Source organism: Haliaeetus albicilla, chromosome 13, assembly GCF_947461875.1.
Source record: "Haliaeetus albicilla chromosome 13, bHalAlb1.1, whole genome shotgun sequence".
Taxonomy (NCBI): domain Eukaryota; kingdom Metazoa; phylum Chordata; class Aves; order Accipitriformes; family Accipitridae; genus Haliaeetus; species Haliaeetus albicilla.
The window spans coordinates 14,893,197-14,913,777 of record NC_091495.1 but is presented as its reverse complement, the minus strand read 5'-3'; the positions used below and the strand labels follow the sequence as shown (position 1 = coordinate 14,913,777).

At 37.2% G+C, this 20,581-nt stretch overlaps 1 protein-coding gene across 2 annotated transcripts in view; it reads right to left on the bottom strand.

The window, feature by feature from the left end:
• The window catches only part of MTA3 (metastasis associated 1 family member 3), a 142,499-nt gene that overhangs the window by 111,031 nt on the left and 10,887 nt on the right, over positions 1-20,581 (bottom strand). For both annotated transcript variants that reach the window (XM_069800247.1, XM_069800248.1), the window contains exon 4: positions 8,133-8,259. In XM_069800247.1, the coding sequence (XP_069656348.1) occupies positions 8,133-8,259 (127 nt within the window). The remainder of the gene's footprint in view (positions 1-8,132; positions 8,260-20,581) is intronic.

The window sequence follows — 20,581 nt, the reverse complement described above, 5'->3', positions numbered from 1 at the left end:
ACCAAGAAAATAAAAGCATCGTCAGAGTAATTTAAATCTGCAACACACCCCTAACTAGAGTTCAACTTTTAAAATACTCAATCAATAACTAGAATTGACAGAAGAAAGATCTACATTGTATTGATTCATATTTAATTGGCTTGAATTTGGCTCTGCTCATTTACAGAGCCATCTTGAACATGAGAAAAAAAAAAACAAAAAACAACATTTGATAGGTGAATACTACTGGGATCTGTGTCTCCAACAAAACGATACTAATCTCCCAAACACTACAAGTTTGTACATCTGTGGCCAAAAGATACATCAATAAACTTGATATTACCTGATTAACACACTCTTGATCAAATAAAATTAAGAACAGAATGCACATCAAATTGATTTATGTACATCTAAATGAACCAGTAAATGCCTCGCATCTAAACATACACACAGATCATATGGATGGCCCATGCTTTTTATCCTGCACGTGGCTTTTAGTCAAAAAATTCAGTTTTAGACTCCAGCCTAAAAAATTAGAACTAGAGTGCTCTTTCTAAACACTTTAAATTAGTAAGATTTAAAGGCAGTCTCTTGGAGCAATCATGCACAACTGACATGGATTTAAAAGTAATCTGTAGATAATGTTCAAATTTTATTCTCAAGGTTCCAACTTTTAGATAGTTCTCACCACTGTTGTCTAGTCACAATCTAAACAGGAAAGAGCATTCCCAATGTGAAACAAATTTACAAAAGACAAAATTAAAGGAGACTTTGCATTCTGTAACAATTTACACAGTTTATATGCTTAAACTACTGTGCTGTTAGCCGAAGAGCCAAAGTATCCAACAACTCTACCAGATGATCTCACCTTAATAGTTGCAGAAAATGTTAAAAGGTCAATGTATGGATCTATGAACGTACACACACTTGAAACAAGCTTCAAAACATTATCACTTAAAACTGGATTTACACTAATACTGTTCCAGTCTACATTACTGTCTGAATCTTGTGTTCTGTAGCTGAGAAGGGTCTACAAGAAAACCCTGAGTAGAAAGAACAATGCACTGAGTGCCACGGAGAGAGGTAAATGTTTTCTTGGTCTGGGCACAGTAAAACTACATGCTTTGATATCTCAAAATAAGCATAACCATATGTATACTTTCAATAAACTATTGTAAGAAACTGAAGTCACTGATATTTTTCCTCTAGGGGTTAATTCATGCTAAAAAGTAAAAAAATTGTTACCCTTTAGCACAGCAGCAGCAATGCACAAGTATTGAACAAAAACACAGGAGGCTGGTTAGGAATGATTTTTCACTGTGGCATTACACAGCCGCCCAGCTCAGAAGCAATGCATGTCACTCCATGCAACTGAATTTAAAGTTTTGCACCACATGAAAGACTCCTACTTCATAATTATGTCACCACAGGGAAGTAAGTAGTGATTTTCAGGTATTTAAGTGACAACTTTCTACCGATAAATATACTTTTTCTTATACTGGTACTGGCTACTGACCACATCTGAAAAAAAAGATTCAGCCTAGACTGAATCTTCATCTTAATTCATGTAAGAATTCTCCAAATTCTATTGGAAAAGAAAAAAAGAAAAAAAAAATAATCAGACATGCTTCAAAAGTCCCTTTGCTCTAAATAAACTCAATCCAGAAAGGAAGAATTCCTTTCTTAACAACCCAAATCATCAGGTAAGCACATACCTATGCAAAGCAGATTCATTCCTTATCCAGTCTGATTTATGCCAGAAAATAAGTCAGGCTTATAAGGCTCAAAGTAAGCTTTTACAAATTAGCTAAAATTTGTATCTCGTATACACACACACACAAGAGGTATATAAACGCGTACACGCATACCCCCCATACTCCAGAAACTTCTAGTTTGCCAAGAATGCCAAAACTAGAAATCCCGTGGTAATACCACTAAAACCTAAGGTGCCATGTCTTAAAAAGTCACAGCAATTCTTCTATAAAATGACCTGCCTTATCTGTCTTGAGCTTCAGACCATTTGGTGTGTTTTAAATGAAGGAATCCCACATTCAGAAAAAAGTATTTCTCGACACCTTAGTTGTTTGAAATAGCAATATTAGTGAGTCCTGATGAGATCATGAAGAAGAAAGGACAGCATAAAGAAAGCTGTATGATAAAACTGAGTAATTTCTTATGCATCTAAAAAGCATCACGCTCTTATAGGCAGTTTGTAAGCACAGCATGTTTTTATAAACTGCACATACTTACGCTACTTCTTCCAGTATGTCTACAAAGTGGTACCAACCAAAGTTATTTTAGTCTACCCAGGAGCTAGGGCATAATTTAACACAAAACAAACAAACATACAAACAAACAAACCCCCAAAATACCAAACTCAAAAAAAAAACCCCAAACAAACAAAAAAAACCAACAACAAAAAAAGACAACATTGTGTTCTGGACTGCATTACTGATCAGAATGATGTCAAAAGATATGGGGGGCGGGGAGAGTAAAAATGTATGAACTAATACAATTAGTTCATACTAACAATTTCAGAACTGAGGGAAATCAAGATTCTTATACCTTGATACTTTCAAAGTTCGAGTACACTTTTTTTATATACTTACATGTAAAAATATGCAGAAGCTCCAAATTTCTTGATAAAAATTAAAGAACTTTTCTCATGACCAGACTATTTAGAAGCCTTTTAATGTCACACAAGCACAGGCATTCCACAAAAATATTCACCTTCTCCCAATCATATTAATCAGCTTTTAATAAAATGATCTTATGCAATCACAATCTTTAAAAGGCTCATTAAGTCCTTTCTGTGTGGGAACAGAAGTAATAACCAAGCCAAGAGCACCTTAAGATACTTTGGGGTTTGTTTCTGGTTTGGGTTTTTTTGTTTGTTTTCTGGTTTGTTTGTTTTTTAAATAAAGACTATGTATGAAAAGGATTCCTAACTTAGAAAGAACTACAGATTTCAGAATCAGAGTTCAGAAAGTTTTTCTGAGTTAAGGCCATAGGTATATAGAAAACTTGAATTTGCTGCTGATGCCAAGCAACGAATATAATCCTCTAAGAAATACAAGAAACACTTAGTTCATTCAATGACAGATTAAATAAATACTCCCCATTAAAGATTAGGGTGTAGATTTATTACAGTTATTTGAATAATTTCCATAATGACAGGCATGCTCATAATGCACAGGTATCATACACAGACATGTTGAGTCCAGGAATCAAGCTCAGCCAGAATTTCAGCATCTTGAAATTGTGTCCAAGGAAAGCAAAAAGTACTCTGTGAAAACACAGTCTCCAGGAGAAAAAAAAAATTATAAAAAAATACTATGTGACCAGAATCCCTGCATGTACAAAAAAAAAAAAAAAAAAGTGGAGTGGTACAAAACCACGTAATTAGCAACTTATAAAACTATAAAGAATATAGTAAACTATCCATCACTTGGAAAGTTTTCAACCAAGCACGGATGTCTCACTGAAATACACAATTTAATTCAAGCACAAACAGTTGGGATCATGTCAACAGTCACTGCACAAAATTGTGTGGCCTGAATCAGGTAAAAGAGCAACTAAAGAGGTTATGACAATCCCACACCACTCTTCTTTGGTCCCAGGGAAGGACTCTTAAAAACTTGTACTCAAACTCTAACTTACCAGAAAGACTGTTGAACAGAAGTAATTTAGCAAATTTCATTTTTATTTACTCAAGATAAATATTTATCACCCTGCTGTAACTAAGAAAAAATTTTGACATAGTACTTTATTCTTTAACCCTAACAAAAAACCACACAACTGTATCAACCAACTAAATCATCAACATGATGGCAACCAAATGTAATTATATATTTGAAATCCTCTTTCCCCTTCACAAATGGCCACTACTCTTTGAAACTTTTCTCCATCCTCAAGCTGTTTTGATTTTAGTCAAATAGTCTGTATAGAAGCCTCTTTTTATTTTGCATAAATGAGTTCATATTTCCTTTTTTTTTTTTTAAAGTGTTATTGTAGTATAGAGCAGCCCAAAAGATTCACGCCTAATTTTATTACATCTGAAAATGCTTGGCTTACATATGCTTTCCAAACATTTTAAATAATAATAATAAATAATAACAACAATAACAATAATAATAAACAAACACAAAAACCCACAACCCCAATACTGAGACAGTTATTAGCAAACAAGAACTAAGCAAAGATAATGAAATGGCAAGAGGAACCCTGATGGATCAATAAATTCTTCTATACAACTCATAGGAAGTATTAAATTTAAAAGCAATTACAACTGATGTTAGAATTTAATGCAATCTTTTACTGCAATCTAAATGTGTTTTTCACCTGTTAACTCTTGAGACCTTACGAATGAAAAATAAATCTAAAGCCCAAGTCAGATAACCCAGTGCATCTCTCCAACAAGATAAGTTTTTGCAGATTTTTATACAAGGAACCCATTTCATCACGTGCTAAGTTTTATGGTGAATTTTACAACACTGGCAAACAATTTCACCTTTATGACAACTTCCAGCATTTTTTCTTCCCCTGTGCCTTCACATGCCTTTCCAAAATACTATGTTTGGTAATGCTCAAATCTCTGAAAACCCACAGTACACAGCACTTTGGTTCAACTCAGCCCCGCTCTGGGACTGGCATTGCTTACAGGAGCCATCTGCATGAATTCTGGGTGCGTTCACTCTGTGACATTAATGAAGGAGAGTGTTCAGTGAGCCTGGCTGGCAGCATAGCTCTGTTACGAGGACATCTGGGGATTACAGTGCCTGGCAAAACAGCATCTGTAACATGCGGGAATTAGGAAGGAAGGAGGGGTGCTTCTAACCTTACACATTTGAGCAGATAGGGGAGGTAACAGTTTCACTTGTAACTTGATAAGTAGGCACTAAGGTAACAAGCCTTGTCTTTGACACCCAAACTAGTACAATCAGCTTGTACTGTACCACATGCCACCACTCCAGAATGATGCTGCACTGACCTAGGCAGTTATACCTTCTTAAATACATCCCACTGCAGAACACTGTATGCAAGGCAGCATTGCCATGTTTAATTACTACTATACTACCCACTTCCAATTCTTTCCTAAATCCGGCTTTTTTTTTTTGGTGCCAAAACTTACACCATTTCCTAAAGCTACTAAAATGGCATAGTGACACCTACTGTAAAGGGGAACCAAGGTGAAGTCTAAAAAATCCCATTATTTATAACAAAACAAATTATATCTCAAGAGAGTTACATAAAATGTATATAGCAAAATAAAAAGCATGAGAATAAGGAATGAAACTGTACTTCAGTAATTAAAAAGCAAACAAATTACATTAGAATTATTCAAAACTCAACATTACAGACCAAACAGCTTCAGAATTAGACTTGCACATTAAAGAAATCTAACCTGCTAAAATAACTGCAAGGCATCTCAACTATAAAGTAGTGGCACCAGGTGTATAAATGAGACATTACTTTTATTCTAATTCACAATTACAAATATAGTAATCTCAGTCATAGGGTTTTTCAGACAGAGGACTGTAATTTTCTCTGCCATTCAGTTTAAAAAACATAAAAAGAGTAAAGTTAAGAAAGATGAAACAAAAGCAGTGAATGTATACTATTAAAAATTAAATAAAAACATGCCACACCAGGTAAAATAATTTTATTCCCTTAAAGTACAAGCAGAAAGGCAACCAAACTCACTTTCTTTTCTTGGCTGAAGATGTCAGTAGAAGTTCAAGATCTGTAGCTGCCAAAAGCAACTATAGATGGTTCAGCTTCCTCTATTCTCTTAAAATCACTTTTAGCTTTCTCCTCTTCCTTCCAAAGGGACTGAGCTTTTGTATTCTCACTCTTGAGAGAACTGATCTCCATTCTCCACTCTATTCTACTGTACCATTTATTTTCTCCTGTAAAGCCAACTGCTCCTATCTAGGGGCTAAAACTGCAGGTGGTAAGAGCAAAGGCCCACTGAATGGAGCTACTCAGACTTTCATTGCATGAGTATCTGCTAGCTTTCTATACGGAGATGACTGGCTTGGTAGACCAGTGACAGCAGTGAATGTCATCTACCCTGACTCTAGCAAGGCTTGCAGTGTGTTCCACAGTGTCCTTTAACAAGACTGGTAACATACGGACTAGGTAAGTAAACAGCAAGGTTGGAAAAAAAACAACTGGACCACCAGGCTGAAAAGATTGTAGTGAGTAGTACAAAGTCCAGCTGGCAGCTGGTTACTGGGGGCATCCCCCTAAGTGCTGATACTGGCACCAACAGTTTAACGTCTTTATTATCTGAACAAGTTAACTGAATACATTTTCAGCAAGTCTGCAGATGATACTAAACTGGATTTGTTCCCTCTTAAGGTATGACAACTAAAGGGAGAAATCCTACTGCTGTCTTCAATTACCTAATGAAAAGATATATAAAATAAGACAGAGCCGGGCTCCTTTCAGAGAAGCATAGTGATAGGACAAGAGGCAGTGGACAGTAAGTTTCAACAAGGGAAATCCCAGTTACGTGGTGGGAGAAAAATCTGCACCACAATTGTGGTCAAACACTGGAATCGACACCCAGAGAGGCTGTGGAATCTCCATCCTTGGATATTCTGGAGTACCGATGGCAGAAAGCTGGAGGAGTAGCACCTTCACAACATTCCTCCTTCACAGGACAGGCTAATTAATAAGAGTTATTGAGAATCACAGAATCTGAACATTAACAAGTTAAAAAGCCAAACAAGGAATATTTTGCCGTGTATTTTCCTTCTTGTTTCTTTTTAAAATGGAGTTAAGATTGTTAAAATGTCATTAGACTACATTAAGCTTGTTTCAGAATTTGTCTGGTAAAGGTCTTAGCAACACATGACAGCACAGCCCTACAGCATTCATCTGTTCTGAAAAGTAGATGCAAGTCGTCACTCTGCATCTGCCTGCTGTGTAGTGCTGCATGTACTACAAATTCACGTGTTTTTCTGGCTTCTTTGTGAAGTATGTACTGGAGAACCTCTATTGTATTTGCTCCCTGAGCTAGAAGAAGCACTGTAAATGACTTCTCACATGTAATCTTCTCTCTATGAAGAGAATACCTTATTTCAGTGTCTAAATGTCAAAGTAAGTGAAAGAAACTGTGCAGGATTATTATCTCTATGCTGTAGCTGGAGAAGCAGAGATTTGACAGTTAAATGACTTTCTCCAAGTCAGAGAACAAGTAGCTGAATCAAGCACAGGAAATTAAAACAAAAATTTCCAACTTCCAGTTTTTGTGTTGGCAGTGAGAAAGATAAACCACACATTTGCCAATGAGACAGAAAATACATATGCACATACAAAGTGTTTCTCCTGTTGGAGCATACACACTTTTTTTTTTGGCAGCTTCTAGTCTGAAATGGCCAAGGGGAGCTGGATGTAATGAGAAAACAAAAATTCCTTCAGGATGCAATGTTAAGAGCGCTTGTTTTACACTTACTACACTCTTCCCTGTCACTGTGCTCTTTCTTTTCCATTTCTAGGTACATCATCCCCCCAACACAAAAAGAATTCGCTTGACTGCTGAATAGAAGATGACGTGAGTGCTTACATCATTTACAGGAAGAAATCAACAAGCCCTTTTGGAGCTTTAGCAAGCCTCTTCCTACATTAGCATTAGGGCAATTTAAAACAACGCTTGAAATGCTTTTGCAACATTTAGCCAAACTCAATCACGACTCCTTCACATTTACTGAAGTAAGTTGGGGTAATTTTATTTTTAAATGTGTGCAGCCCTAAATTGCACATCTGACCACTGAGTCACTGTCTCCTTTCCAAACCCATCTGTGGTTTCCCTGGGCAGACATAACAGTCGAAGTTCCTCTGGCCAGCAGAATAATTAAAAAAACCCAACTCTTCTAAAGTAGGAATGGACTGACTTTATACCACATTATCAACTGATGCTCTAACTGGCAAGCCAGAGCTCTGAGACTCTTGTCCCTTCCAAGGCTCAAACATGAAGAGAAGGAAAAACCAAAGGCAGTTCCAAAGTAGTTCATGGGACAACCTAGCACAACTCAGCTGTGATCAATCACACCCTTTTGCAAGGTAAAGGCTGAAGTGTTCAAGCAGGTAGGCTACTGGCAGGCAATCCACCTCAACAGAATACACACATAATTACTTTTTCTTACCTGATATGTGTTGCTGGAAGGGACTCATACTGGCGAGAAAGGAAGAGCTCTCTGTGCTTCAACTGATGTTTCTGTTTATCAGTCAAATCAACCTCAATTGTAGTTTCAGACTCTTCTTCAACTTCTTCTGCAGAGAAGCAGAGCGTAGGTTGAAATTAACTCTGTTGCATAACACCATTGCAGCCATTTCAGCTGACATACCCCCCATCCCTTAGCAACCTCCCTTAGTATTTCAAAGAAGAGTTTAACAAGACTACAGTTTATGTAACTTGACAGAATATTATGTATTTTGAATTCTATACTATCTACTTAAACGCTTGAAAAAATTATGCTCCTCTCCTACTGTACTAAGAGTTAATGTCTTTTACCCAGCTGTAAGAACAATTCTGACAAAACTACTCATTCTTTTTTCATCTTCTTTCATCTGTTTTTTTCTCTGGGGGTGGGTATTGCTTGCTGACCAGTTCTGGTTTAGATTTTCTGTTGCTGATATTGATATTACTAAAACTTTAACAGAAGTCCTGGGGAAAAGCATACTTTCTATGAACAAAAATTTACTAAACACAATTGCAGTCCAAGACTGCCCGATCACAGTCTAAGAAAACTGAAAAAGCCTACTGCCTTCCATTGTGTTAACCTTATTAGATACTGACAACAAATACCGTTTATTTTCATATTTAACTAAGATTTAAAATTATTTCTATTTTAAGTGACAGCACTATTTAATCTAGAAGATAGCATCTGTAACAGCAAATCGTCAATTATATAGTTCTTTTTAAAGCGTATTTTCAGTTGAAAACTATCTTTTATAGTTAGTCTAATCTGAAATTCTCTAGTATTACCTCGTATGTGATAAAACCAAGGCAATCATTCCCTTTTAAAGATTTAAACCAACTGTAAACTGGGAACATAAAGGAAGAAATAAAAGCAGATACTGGAAAGCATCACATACAGAGTTAAAGAGCAACCTTCACAGTGGTTGCTAACATGTCATACGATGACAGGCTCTCTGAAACAGCTACTCTGGGATCTTCATGGCTGAAATCTGCCTTCCTAGCGGATTCTTGGGACATGGGGAACTGGAATATATACTTGCTCTAGGTTCCCAGAAAGGACAAAAAGCATACGTGAATACTGTACGCAAAAATACAGACACTTTAATAATTTCTCTAATATTTGGCAATTTTCTGCCTGCTAAATTATCCATCAGCTGCAAAACCAAGTGTACTTTATAAAATACGTCTCAGAAATTAAACAATGAAACCTCAGCATTAGGTGGTATTTCACGTAACTACCTAGAACAGATCACCTCATCTGCTCTTCCAACAATAACCATTTTTACAAACAACCTACAGACTCTATTTCAAAATGAAGCCTGCCTGCATCCTCATGGCAACCACAGTTCTCTCCAAATGCAACACTTTATTATTTTATTTTTTTTTAATCATGCCTGTGTGTAGCTCATTCCACTTGTAATTGTTCTTTCCACAAAAGTCATAAAACAATACACTCTCATATAACCAACTCCTTCAAAATTGATTCCATCCACTTTCAGGCTATCTTGCTGTAGACCACCCCGCCCATCACCTTCTTTATTTTGGCATGTTTTGTGGGGAGATAGAATAAGAATAAACAAAGATTAAAACAAGATTCCCCCTAGTCTCACCTGACACCCCACAGCCTCACCTGACACATGTACAGGTTCAAGTCAGACCACAACTCAGTTCAGAATTATTCTGGCATCTATAATACTAACAATAAATAAAGCTTTAAAAAAAAAAAATCCGTGCAAAGGCAAAACATTTTTTTAATTAAGCAAGTAATTAAAGAAAAAACCAGAAATTAATGTTAAAAGGTTTATGTTTCAAGCAATTAATAGCTATGACTGTTTATTACAGTAAATGACCATTACAAGCTACATTTGTATTTCAAAGTTCAAGCATTAGTATTTCTTCTTAAAATACCAAGACATGCCAGTGGTTGCTTTATTGTTTGGGGTTGTTTTTTTTAAATAAATGTACTGCTTGTAGTATTCTACAGGTTCAAAGTTCTGTTGGCTATTTATTTCCTCTCTCCTTCCTGAAAAATATCAAAGCAATGTAATCTTATGTTATAACCATCTGAAAACAGCTGACAAAAAGCAGTCCTAACACAGGTGTCTGGGACCATTTTATATTGACATATCCAAAACATCTGACTGCAGATACCACACAAAACACAGGAGAATATGTGCCATTTTGAAGTGGCTGCAGGGAGCCAGAGATGATATTCCGGAGAATTTATAACAGCTTTAGACACCTATGCTCAAGTATCTTAATAGCTCCCTCAGAGTAAGAAATCTAAAAAAAAATAAAATAAAATAAAATAAAATAAAAATTAAAAATGCAAGAACTTGATTCATATATTTATTGCACTAATCTTACATAAACCAAGAAAGTGTTGATCCAAGAGCCTGAAGCTGAAATTAAACATCTCTTACACACATCTCTTAAAACACTGGAACCTCAATGTGAAACAATGTAACTTTTTCTGTTGTATTTTTAGAAATAAAACATATATGTTTTACTCATGATGACCTGACAAGCTCAGTAGTAGATAGAACAAGCCATGGCCAGACACAGAACAGTTCCACTCTTAACACAATATAATTTATCACCAGGATAATTTTACAGTTTTCTTCTTCTACATTATAATACAGAAACAATGCTAACAGTAGGATTAGCATTTCGTAAAACAAGTAATAGTTTGCCCCAGCAGTAACACAAACCTGTACCAGGGAAGGAAACACTGGATAGCATAAAGAAGCAAGAAAACTAAATTTGCTTGATGGCAAATACAAAACCAATTTGCTTGATGGCAATACAAAGAATTCTGCATCTGAACAAACCTTTAGACAGCTGCTTTCGAAACAGTTTTTTGCTCATATCAGGCCTTAACACCTATTAGAAAAAAAGTGGTGATGAACTTCCAGTACTTTTAGAGATCTCTTCACCTTTTTGACTCAGATTTGCAGCACATGTGAAATTTAATTTGCCATCAAGGAGAGATTATCCTGTCAGAAGGAGTGAAATGGAAGATACCTACAGGAAATCATAAAGTAGCACTAAGCTAAGCACATTTTCAGCACTCAGGAAGAGAAATAAAGCAATGGCTCAGTGAGCACGTATTTTAATGGAGCAATATGGTGATGACATACACAGGCCTCATCATTCCAAGATTAGGGAGAAAACAGAATTCAATTTAAAATTGTTCAGCTTAAAATTGACACAATCCCCATTAGGCCTTGGGTGAAGCTTAAGATAATGCTGTTTTGTACTACTTTTCCTGATTTACAAGAAATATTTCATTATTTAAAGGAAAAACCCCAGCAATTGTAAATACTTACTTTGATCCTGAAAACCAGAGTGATATGGTGATACTTTCAGTGGCAGTGCTGCAGACTTACCCCTTCCCTTTTTTCCTCTGATGGAAACAAGACTTAACTGACTCAGTCAAGCAATGGATACTGGGAAGAAACTGTAATCCTCACCCATTTTACATATGCATCATCACTTTTAAAAACATGAACTATTCCCCCCCCGCCCCCCATTTAATTTGTGGGATTCACTGTTAGAAAATGGTGGTGTAAATGAGTGTGAGAAGAAGAGACAACTGTCCATGCCACCTAAACTTTGTATACAGTGTCTCTGTTTATAGCTAAATAATGTGATGACTCAAGCTTGCCACTAGAAGGAACTTCTTGTTTTTACAACTGAAGTCAAAATAAACTGAGGGCAAGTCTCTAGAAACACAGTACTCCCATTTAATATAAAATGGTTTAAAAATAACTAAAAAGAAAAATCCTGAAAGACACTTAAACGTTTAAATGCAACTCAAACCACTCTATAGTTAACCATCAGCTAGCAAACGTGTTACACTCCTCTAATGTATTACTCTTCCTTAACAAAGTCAAAACAACCCATCATTTGCTCCCCTCGTCTACTGCAACAGAAAGTAAGAGACATTAGTTTAAACACTGAAGGCTATCTTCAGGGAGGAGTAAATCTTCAGTTTTAAAAGGAAGAAGAAAGTTCTCCCTCTATTGCCACCAAACTGTTGAGCATTATTTTCAGCTAGAGGTTGGCTATATCACAGAACCATGGAAACACAGAGGAATTCAGACTGAACGGGGCCTCAGGAGGTCTCTAGTACAAACTCCTCTTCAAAGTAGGCTCAGCTGTGAGGTCAGCCCAGGTTACTCAGCATTTTATTCAGTAGGCTCTTGAAAACCTCTGAGGACAGAGACCACATAACCCAATCACAGACAAAAAGCTTTTCATTATATCTAATCTGAATCACTCCTGTTTCAGCTCAGTCACTGCAAAAAGTCCAACTCCATCTTCTCTATAACCTCCCCATAGGCACTGGGAGTCCACCCCTTCTCCAAGCTGAACAGGATCAATTCCCACAGCCTCTCCTAGCAGGACAAGTGCCCATCATGATGGCCTCTGCTGAACCTGCTCCAATTTATCAGCAACTTTCCCATATCAGGGGCCTAAAACTGGATGCGGTACCTAGATGTGATGCAATAATCGGGTGCTGAATAATCAGGGAAGATAATCACTTGCCTCGATTTACTGGCTATGCGCCTGGTGATACAGCCCAGGATGCTGTCTGCCAACTTCATTGCCAGGGAGTTGCTGTCTGCCAGCACCCCCAGGGCCTTTCCTGCAGAGCTGCTCCCCCAAGCCCCTCTGTCCTCAGCTTGTACCCCTGCCAGGGGCTCTTCCTTCCCAGGTGCAAGACTTGGCATTTGTCCCTGCTGAGTATTTTCAGGCTCTCCACAGACCATTCCTCCTGCTTTCTAGGAATCCCTGACTGCCAGCCCTTCCCTCAAGCATATCACCTGGTCACCCCCCTCCAGTGTGGTGTCACCTGCGAACACGATGAGAGGGTACCATGTTGCCTGCTCCAGTCACTGATGAAGACAGCTCCTTGTATAGATCCCTGTGGGACTCCACACAGTATGAACCCTTAACCACCACCCTCTGGCTCAGACCACACAATTAGTTTTTTATTCACCTAGTTGTCCCTTAATCCTGATCAACTCCAATTCCTTGGCCTGGTGTGCCTACCAAAAATGCTACTGCTGCCACAAAAGAAAAAAGCAGGAATGAGACACTGGGAAGACATGATGGGAAAAACCAAGACCACTCCTTTCGAACAGCAGCACAGACCAATGCTGAATTAAATCAGTAATGTAACCAAAAACTGAGGTGCATTAACTTCCTACCTCTTAAACTTAATGGCTTCTAATTTTGAAACCATACCTCAGCTTAGCTGCATCCGGCTTATGCAAGCTTTGATGGAGAGATTTAAATCACTACCACAATCTGTGGAGTTACAGAAGTTTCACTAAGGTTGTTAAAATACCTTTACAATTATATTAGATCAGTGTAAATTTCAGTTCAAAGAATGCCACTAAGCCCTACTTGCAGAAAAGTTTCTAAACTTTTTCTCCTTTCCTGTATACCTTTTTCTTCTATACTCAGCCCCAAAATTATATACATCATAGGTATCACCAACATATTTTAAAACCTACAGATAAAAAGCTGAGAATGCTGAACAGCAGCAAGTTTACCACACACATCAAAGGGAAGACGGCTGCATGTAAGTCTCTTGCAAGCTTAGCTGGTTGTGGCAAAAACATCAAGTGCGCATTTGGCAGTTAGATGTTACAGCAGTAAGAATTATAAACATAGATTTTGGGGGAGAGAGAGTAAATCTATTTACTGCCAAATTGAGTACAAAAGAGAAACGCTAAGTATAACCATCTGAACAACACTATTCAGACTGTGAATGAAGAGCTCTCTTAGGTGAGCAGTTGGCCAATTTGCTCATCTGAGTGAGGCTTCTTGCCACATGTTGTGTTGTACTAACTTGGTTGTGATGTTTAACCCCTTAGCACTGTTAGTAAAGCAGTTTAATCACCGTTGTGAGCTGGACTATGCATGGCTATACTGTCAGTTTGACTGAGAAAGTGTTTACCAAAGCTGAATTAATTAGCTTTACTTACACCACATCTGTTAGTACAATGTTCAGATGGCTGTTAGAATATATAACATCAATTTGATACTTGCTGTTACTGTCAGATAGGGTTAGAAATCTAAAGCACAAATTCCATGGATTATGAGTCATTTAGACAGCATATTACTATGTAAAGTGTGAATCTGAGCAATTCTGCAGGTAGGAAAAAAAAAGACTGATCGGTTGTGTTTACAGGGAACAGGTGTACTTTTAATTCCTACTGGATAGCACAGATACACACGTGTCCTCTAAGGGGTTATCCAGCCTTCTTACACAATTATCCAGGTGATCCTCCCACACTATCTCGTCATTATTTTTCTAAAGGAGGTCACAAAACAAAGAAATAATTACACTGTACAATCATTAAGAACTAATATGCCACACCTACCTCTCCAACAATAAAAACTGTTTCTAAAATCATGCAAAAGGGTTTTTTTGAGTACTTGTGCAAGTAGCATGTTACAATAATAACAATTCCTAGGATGACAGTTAGCTATAAGCAACTGGTTAGCTATCTCATGTTTATCATAGGCCTGGAGCAAAAATATGTATTGAAAACTATCACAGTTTTCATTACCAGAAAACTCCACCTTCCAAAACTTGATAGATGGGTTTTTTGGATAACTGGTTTTAGAGATTTTTGAGAGCAAGGAGCTTGTGGGTGGAAGGCAGGGAAGGATTACCTTCGTAAGTGGTATGAATCATGATGCGCTACCTTAATAAATATATCCTAATAAATTAAATGTGACATGAATAAATGCAAGACTAATCATTAACCCTATTATTCAGCACTGCAAACTAGTTTATGACAACACTACAGAATAGATGGGTCCCATAGAAGCATGAAAACAATGACATGCAGGCAATGGTGAAAGAGCTGGCAATTCTGTACCATAAATCTAAACTAGATTTTTCCCCTCTCTCCCACTTACCTGGTTTCTGTCTCACCTATTCAAATGCAAACTCTTCCAAATGAGAAAATACCCTGTTACAGGGCTCAAAATGTGTTTGGTCATACATACAGTATGAACTGTAGCAACCCGTTGCAGGATATGTGAAGCAACTGTCCTGCACAGTGTTTTTTTAAGCAGCTCGTTAAAGCCAGCAATCAGCAGACTCAAAAACGTGCCACGAACACAGCTATTTGCAATAAATGAGTATTTTCAGTGTCCCATTACTAGTATCCAGCTCGTCAGCTGAATCAGAAGCCAATTAGTAATTTTTCTAAAGTGTAAATATGTTTAGAGCTGTGGGGGGAAAGGAAGTGCAAAGTTCTAGTTCCACCCTCAAATCCAGGCTGGCAGACCACCCACAGAGCAAAAGTTCACATGGGTAATCTGACACTGTCCAAGAAATCATTTTTTAAATCTATCATGTGGCTCAAAAATTACAGACTATCTGCAAAAATGCCACGTAACCTGCATGAATTATTATTAGACCTGATTTTGAGAAAAGGGAGATCTGTATCTTCCATTTTCATGAGACTGATGCTATTAACAACTTTTCCCATCACTTGGATTTTCACCATTTCCATACAGACCTCCTGCTCCTATCTTGTTAAAACAAGATGGCCTTTACTTTAGAATAGGCAACAGGTTTGCCTGATCTAGTTAGTTAACAAGTTGTATAGTTGCCTCTCCTTAACAAAATGCAGTGTATATATTTAAAAAATAATAAATGTCTCATGTAGAGAACTAAGAAAACCAAAACCCCATAAGTCTTCTGTAAGAACCCAGAGTCCACATTTAAGATAGACATTGTCATTTTATTTTACTGTGTGACAATGATATCCACAGGGCTTCAGAGATCTAAGCTGCTTTTCTAACATACAATTCACATCCTCAATAGCAGGTAAACAGCTTTTCAAAATTTGCTGGCAGAGACAGAAAGGCACAGATTGTACAAGCACTTTCCTACCCCTACTCAGAATGGCATATGATTCTGCTTATAAAACACAAGTTATTTATCTTCTACAGTATCTCCTTCCAGCAGGGCTGAATCTTGTTTGATTTTTTTTCAGGAAGGAAAGAAGAAGTAGGAAAAAGAAAAGAAAGAAAGAAAAGGTTTTGTATATCCTCTTCTTGAGTAAACTTAACCAAGACACATTAAAGCTCTATGTGCAGGATTTTAAAATGAGAAGAACGTTATCCAAGATAATGTCTGCTCAAAGCCAGCATGGTAAGAAAGCTTTTCTGTTTATAGACCTGATGAGACAAGCAAGAAGAGAAGTTCATTCACTCTGATGATCTGTGTAAGACTTAAAAGATCATTTTTTTCCATCTTCAGCTATGCTAGAGATTTATCTTCCAGAGTATATGATTTCCTTGATGCACGGACAGAGATCTTAAGATTCTAATTAACAGGAACTATACATACGAACTGAGAAAAGTATGACTTTAAATTATTAAAACCTTTTAATTTATTAATTCTGATGCCAGTGGAGAAAAACAAAACAACAAGCAAACAAAACAGCATAAGAGTAAACATTACGTTGTGTTAACTAGTCAAATCTTTAGTACAAATGCCATTTTCATCACTTTTATTTAAATAAATGGAAACAAAGGTCAAGTAAACTAATAATGTTTTTCTTCTACTCTCAGTACTTTGTTTTATAGACAGCACATTGACATACCATGTTTGTTATAGTATCAAGTAAAATATCAAAAATTATCATTCATTTACTTCATACATGTTGAATGTTCAGTATTCTGATGCTGGCTTCTTCTCCCGTTATTAAGAAAAAAATTAAAAACAGAAAAAAGGGAAGAGCATTATGAAAGCATATGAAGCTAGTCACTCTTTGAAGGCAAATATAAATACAAAAGCTGCCCATATATCAAAGCCCTTTTTCTTGTATGATACTTGGCAACTGAATCCTTGGCCTCTTGAGGCCCTACTGAGAATAACAGCATCAGGATTTCACTCCTGACAGCAGCATCAGTCAATGGATCCAGCCTAAAGGAACTGTCACATAGCAAAAGGCCACAGTACCCTGTAGGACTAGGTTAGAGGTCACTGACCCTGCCAACACTAACAATTTCTGCACTGGTCTAAGCCAAAACAAAGCTGCACTTTTAATACAGGAAACTGAAACATGACTCTCTTCAGCACTGCATATCACTGTCACAATCCTCCACAGAAACAAGAACAGACAAATGAAAATTTAAGTCTATCACTCATCGTATCAAAAATGAGGAGACTGTTAATTTCGTTGCGCTGTTTTTTGATAGATGCTTAACCTGTTGTACAAGTGGAAAACGCACATGTACTTACATAACCTTTGGATGTATGCATACATAGTGCTCTATGCATAGCCCAGCGCTACGCAATCTGCACAGCGAAGATATCTTATGTACTGTGATAAATCCGCACACAAGTTTTGGATTCAGACACTGGGTGACAGTCAAAATGTACTAATAGCTCCCCAAAGTCTTTTAGGAATTTGATAATGTAGAACAGGCTTTTACTGAAAAAAACTGCACTTTTTACCAATCAAACTTGTTTTGCTCATGGGAGTGATGTATTCTACATTATTACAAAACATCTCTCTGCAAGGATCCTTGCAGTAGCATTTGTGTAGCACAACAAAACTGGAATCAAAGCAGGTTCACACTACAAATCTTCCCTTGCTCAGATAGGGTTACAAACAGCTGAGGTGAAAAACAAAGTATTGATCAAACAGACAAATCACATGGCCAAACAGCACAGCCATTCCAGCCACCCACTCTGATACTCCATGTGGTTCAGGGCATGTCAAACTCAACATATACGGTAACTTTGAGCCCATATCCTGTTATTCGCGCAGGCTACATTTAACAGAAAGAGAATCTACAGACAAACCACAGAAGTACTTCATAGATTAATCTTATCTGCTACTTCTACCTTTTCCACAATACCTCTCACCATATATATACTCAGCACTGCATGAATCAGCTTGGGTAGGAAGCACTACACTCATTCTCACACAGTGCTTTGCCCAAGCTAATGGGCTCCATCTCTGTCATCCTGTGTGAAGTTACAGGCATTCATGAGTATTACCAAGGTCAAATATTCCAGACTTCATTCCATTGCATGATATAGACATTCAAAAATTACCGCTGGTAAGCCTTTAAACCACCAGGCCTGATCCCCGATTCATATATTTAACTGCCACTGTGCGATGGGAAAAAAGGCTTTCTATATTAATAGTGAGTTTACATCATTCAGATTTGTAAATGATATAAACTACTAACTCAATTAGACTATCAGAGAACTCTTTGAAGATGTAAAATGCATCTCTAATTGGAGCTTTACAGATAGAGATAACCTAGCAGTGTTTTTGTAGTCTAAAATTTATGCCTCAGGTGCTTTGGTACAGTGTGGATGCACTGGGGAGGAAGTGGGAAGAGTCACTTAAAATTACGAGCCAAAGGGCGGGGGGGGGGGGGAGAGTAGAACCATCCAAGATTATGGAAATCTAGGAGGTGTGAAACATCCTATTTATTTTCATGATACAAAAAATTGTGATCAATAATATCAATTTAAATGTTACCAGTATTTTGGAGGGCATCAAGAAAACAGTGTAGGATCATTGGCCTGCACAATTAAGGAACATTAAGGAGGCAAGAAAGTTAGCAGCTGAGAGATGACAGTTACGTGTTTTCCACAAATCAAAAGAAAACCAGAACAAGAAGTACAGTAATACTAATGCACGTATTTAAACTTGACCATGGGGAAACAAATCCTAAGGAACACAGGAAACAGAGAATGCACAATGCTTTGGCAGTTTTCTGTGAATGCTGTCTATTTCCAAAAACTCGAATGTGAAGAATTTATTTTGTGAGTAGAGCTCAAAAAAAGTGCCAACTTTTGTACCCCACTGAGTCCCTCCATACTGAGCAAACACACTAAATAAATAATTTCAGTAATTAAGTAATAACAATAAAAGCTGAATTTCAGGTATATATTAAACAGTTTTAAGCATAAATATGAAATGGTATTTTGCAGCTTTCCACTCTCCACAGCAAACTCACAGAGTTAATCCAGATTTTGGGTTTTGTTTGTTTTTACATTCACACAGATTGGCAGCAATGTGTTCAAGCCTTTTAAATTATGCATTCAGAAAGTAAGATTTTTGAATTTAAATAAAAATAAACTAGGTATGGCCACCCAAAAATTATAAATCTATTCTTAAGAGGTCAAAAGATGAAGCTAGCAGTTACTAGCTAGTTTGCTAGTTCATGCAAAAATTCAGATGCAGTTATATAAACTAACTGCATAGAGTGGACAATATTTTTATATGTGCAAAATCCTACACACTCAAACGCAGATCACGTACACTCAGGTGAAAAAAAAGTATTTATGCAAGTCTTCCATCAGAGCTAAGAACTCCTAAAATTATGAATTTAGTTTGAAATCCATTCACTCCAGTAAGAGAAGATCATTAACATTCACAATCTAACAAGACATTCTGCACCAAAGGAAGAGTCTGAACAGCCACAGCAGTTAATAATTCCACAAGATACTTAGAGCTGACAGTAAACTTGTTAATGAGACAATATACACTACGGTTAACTACTAATTCTAAAATGTCATTCACAAAAAGAAGACTCGGATATTGTCGGAGGCAAAAAGCTCCTCATTACTGCTTCTTTATTGCTTTTACCATTGAGGGGAAAAAAAAATTCACAAGTATGCAGTTCTTGCACAAAAATCAAATGAACAAAACACATAATTTATGGGACTACCCAAAGCCCCCTTGAAAAGGATAATTGGGAGCCTTGAGACAAGTTTCTCCTTGGTGACAAGGATGTAATTTTGGACAAGGCCTGCTCTATTTCAGCAAGTTCTGAATTTTCTTCCCCTCTCCAAATAAATTACAACTGAAGGCATTCTCTTGGGTAAATGAAGAAAAACTTCATGTTCCCTTGTCTCAGGAGATCAAAAAGGTCATATCTTCCTCACAAAAAAACCCACCCATTCCTCAAGCTCATTTTCAGTGAAAGTGATAGTTACACTAAAATAAAAAGACCTTAGCATAAAAGCTACTCTGCCACTGATGAAAGAATTTGTTATCTGTATCCTTCTTAAATGGTCCTCCTAGGGTGTGCCTCACCCACATCACAGACTTCAGGATCCCCAGAAGCAACATACATACTTGAATTTGCTAGTGCTTAGTCTACATGTCTCTATTAGTTGACTGTAAATAAGTGTAACATGTAAAATTCCAGTCTCAGGCAAAAGAGCCATTGGAACTTATTCTCCTAAACCTTCCTGGCTTACTGTATTTATTTTTGTCTCTGTTCACCACCCCATCTTCAAAGCAAACCCGAGTCTTCTGATGGCTTGCTCACAGACACGGACTTCCGAAAGACTTGTCTTTTCCTCAAAGAGGGCAAATATGT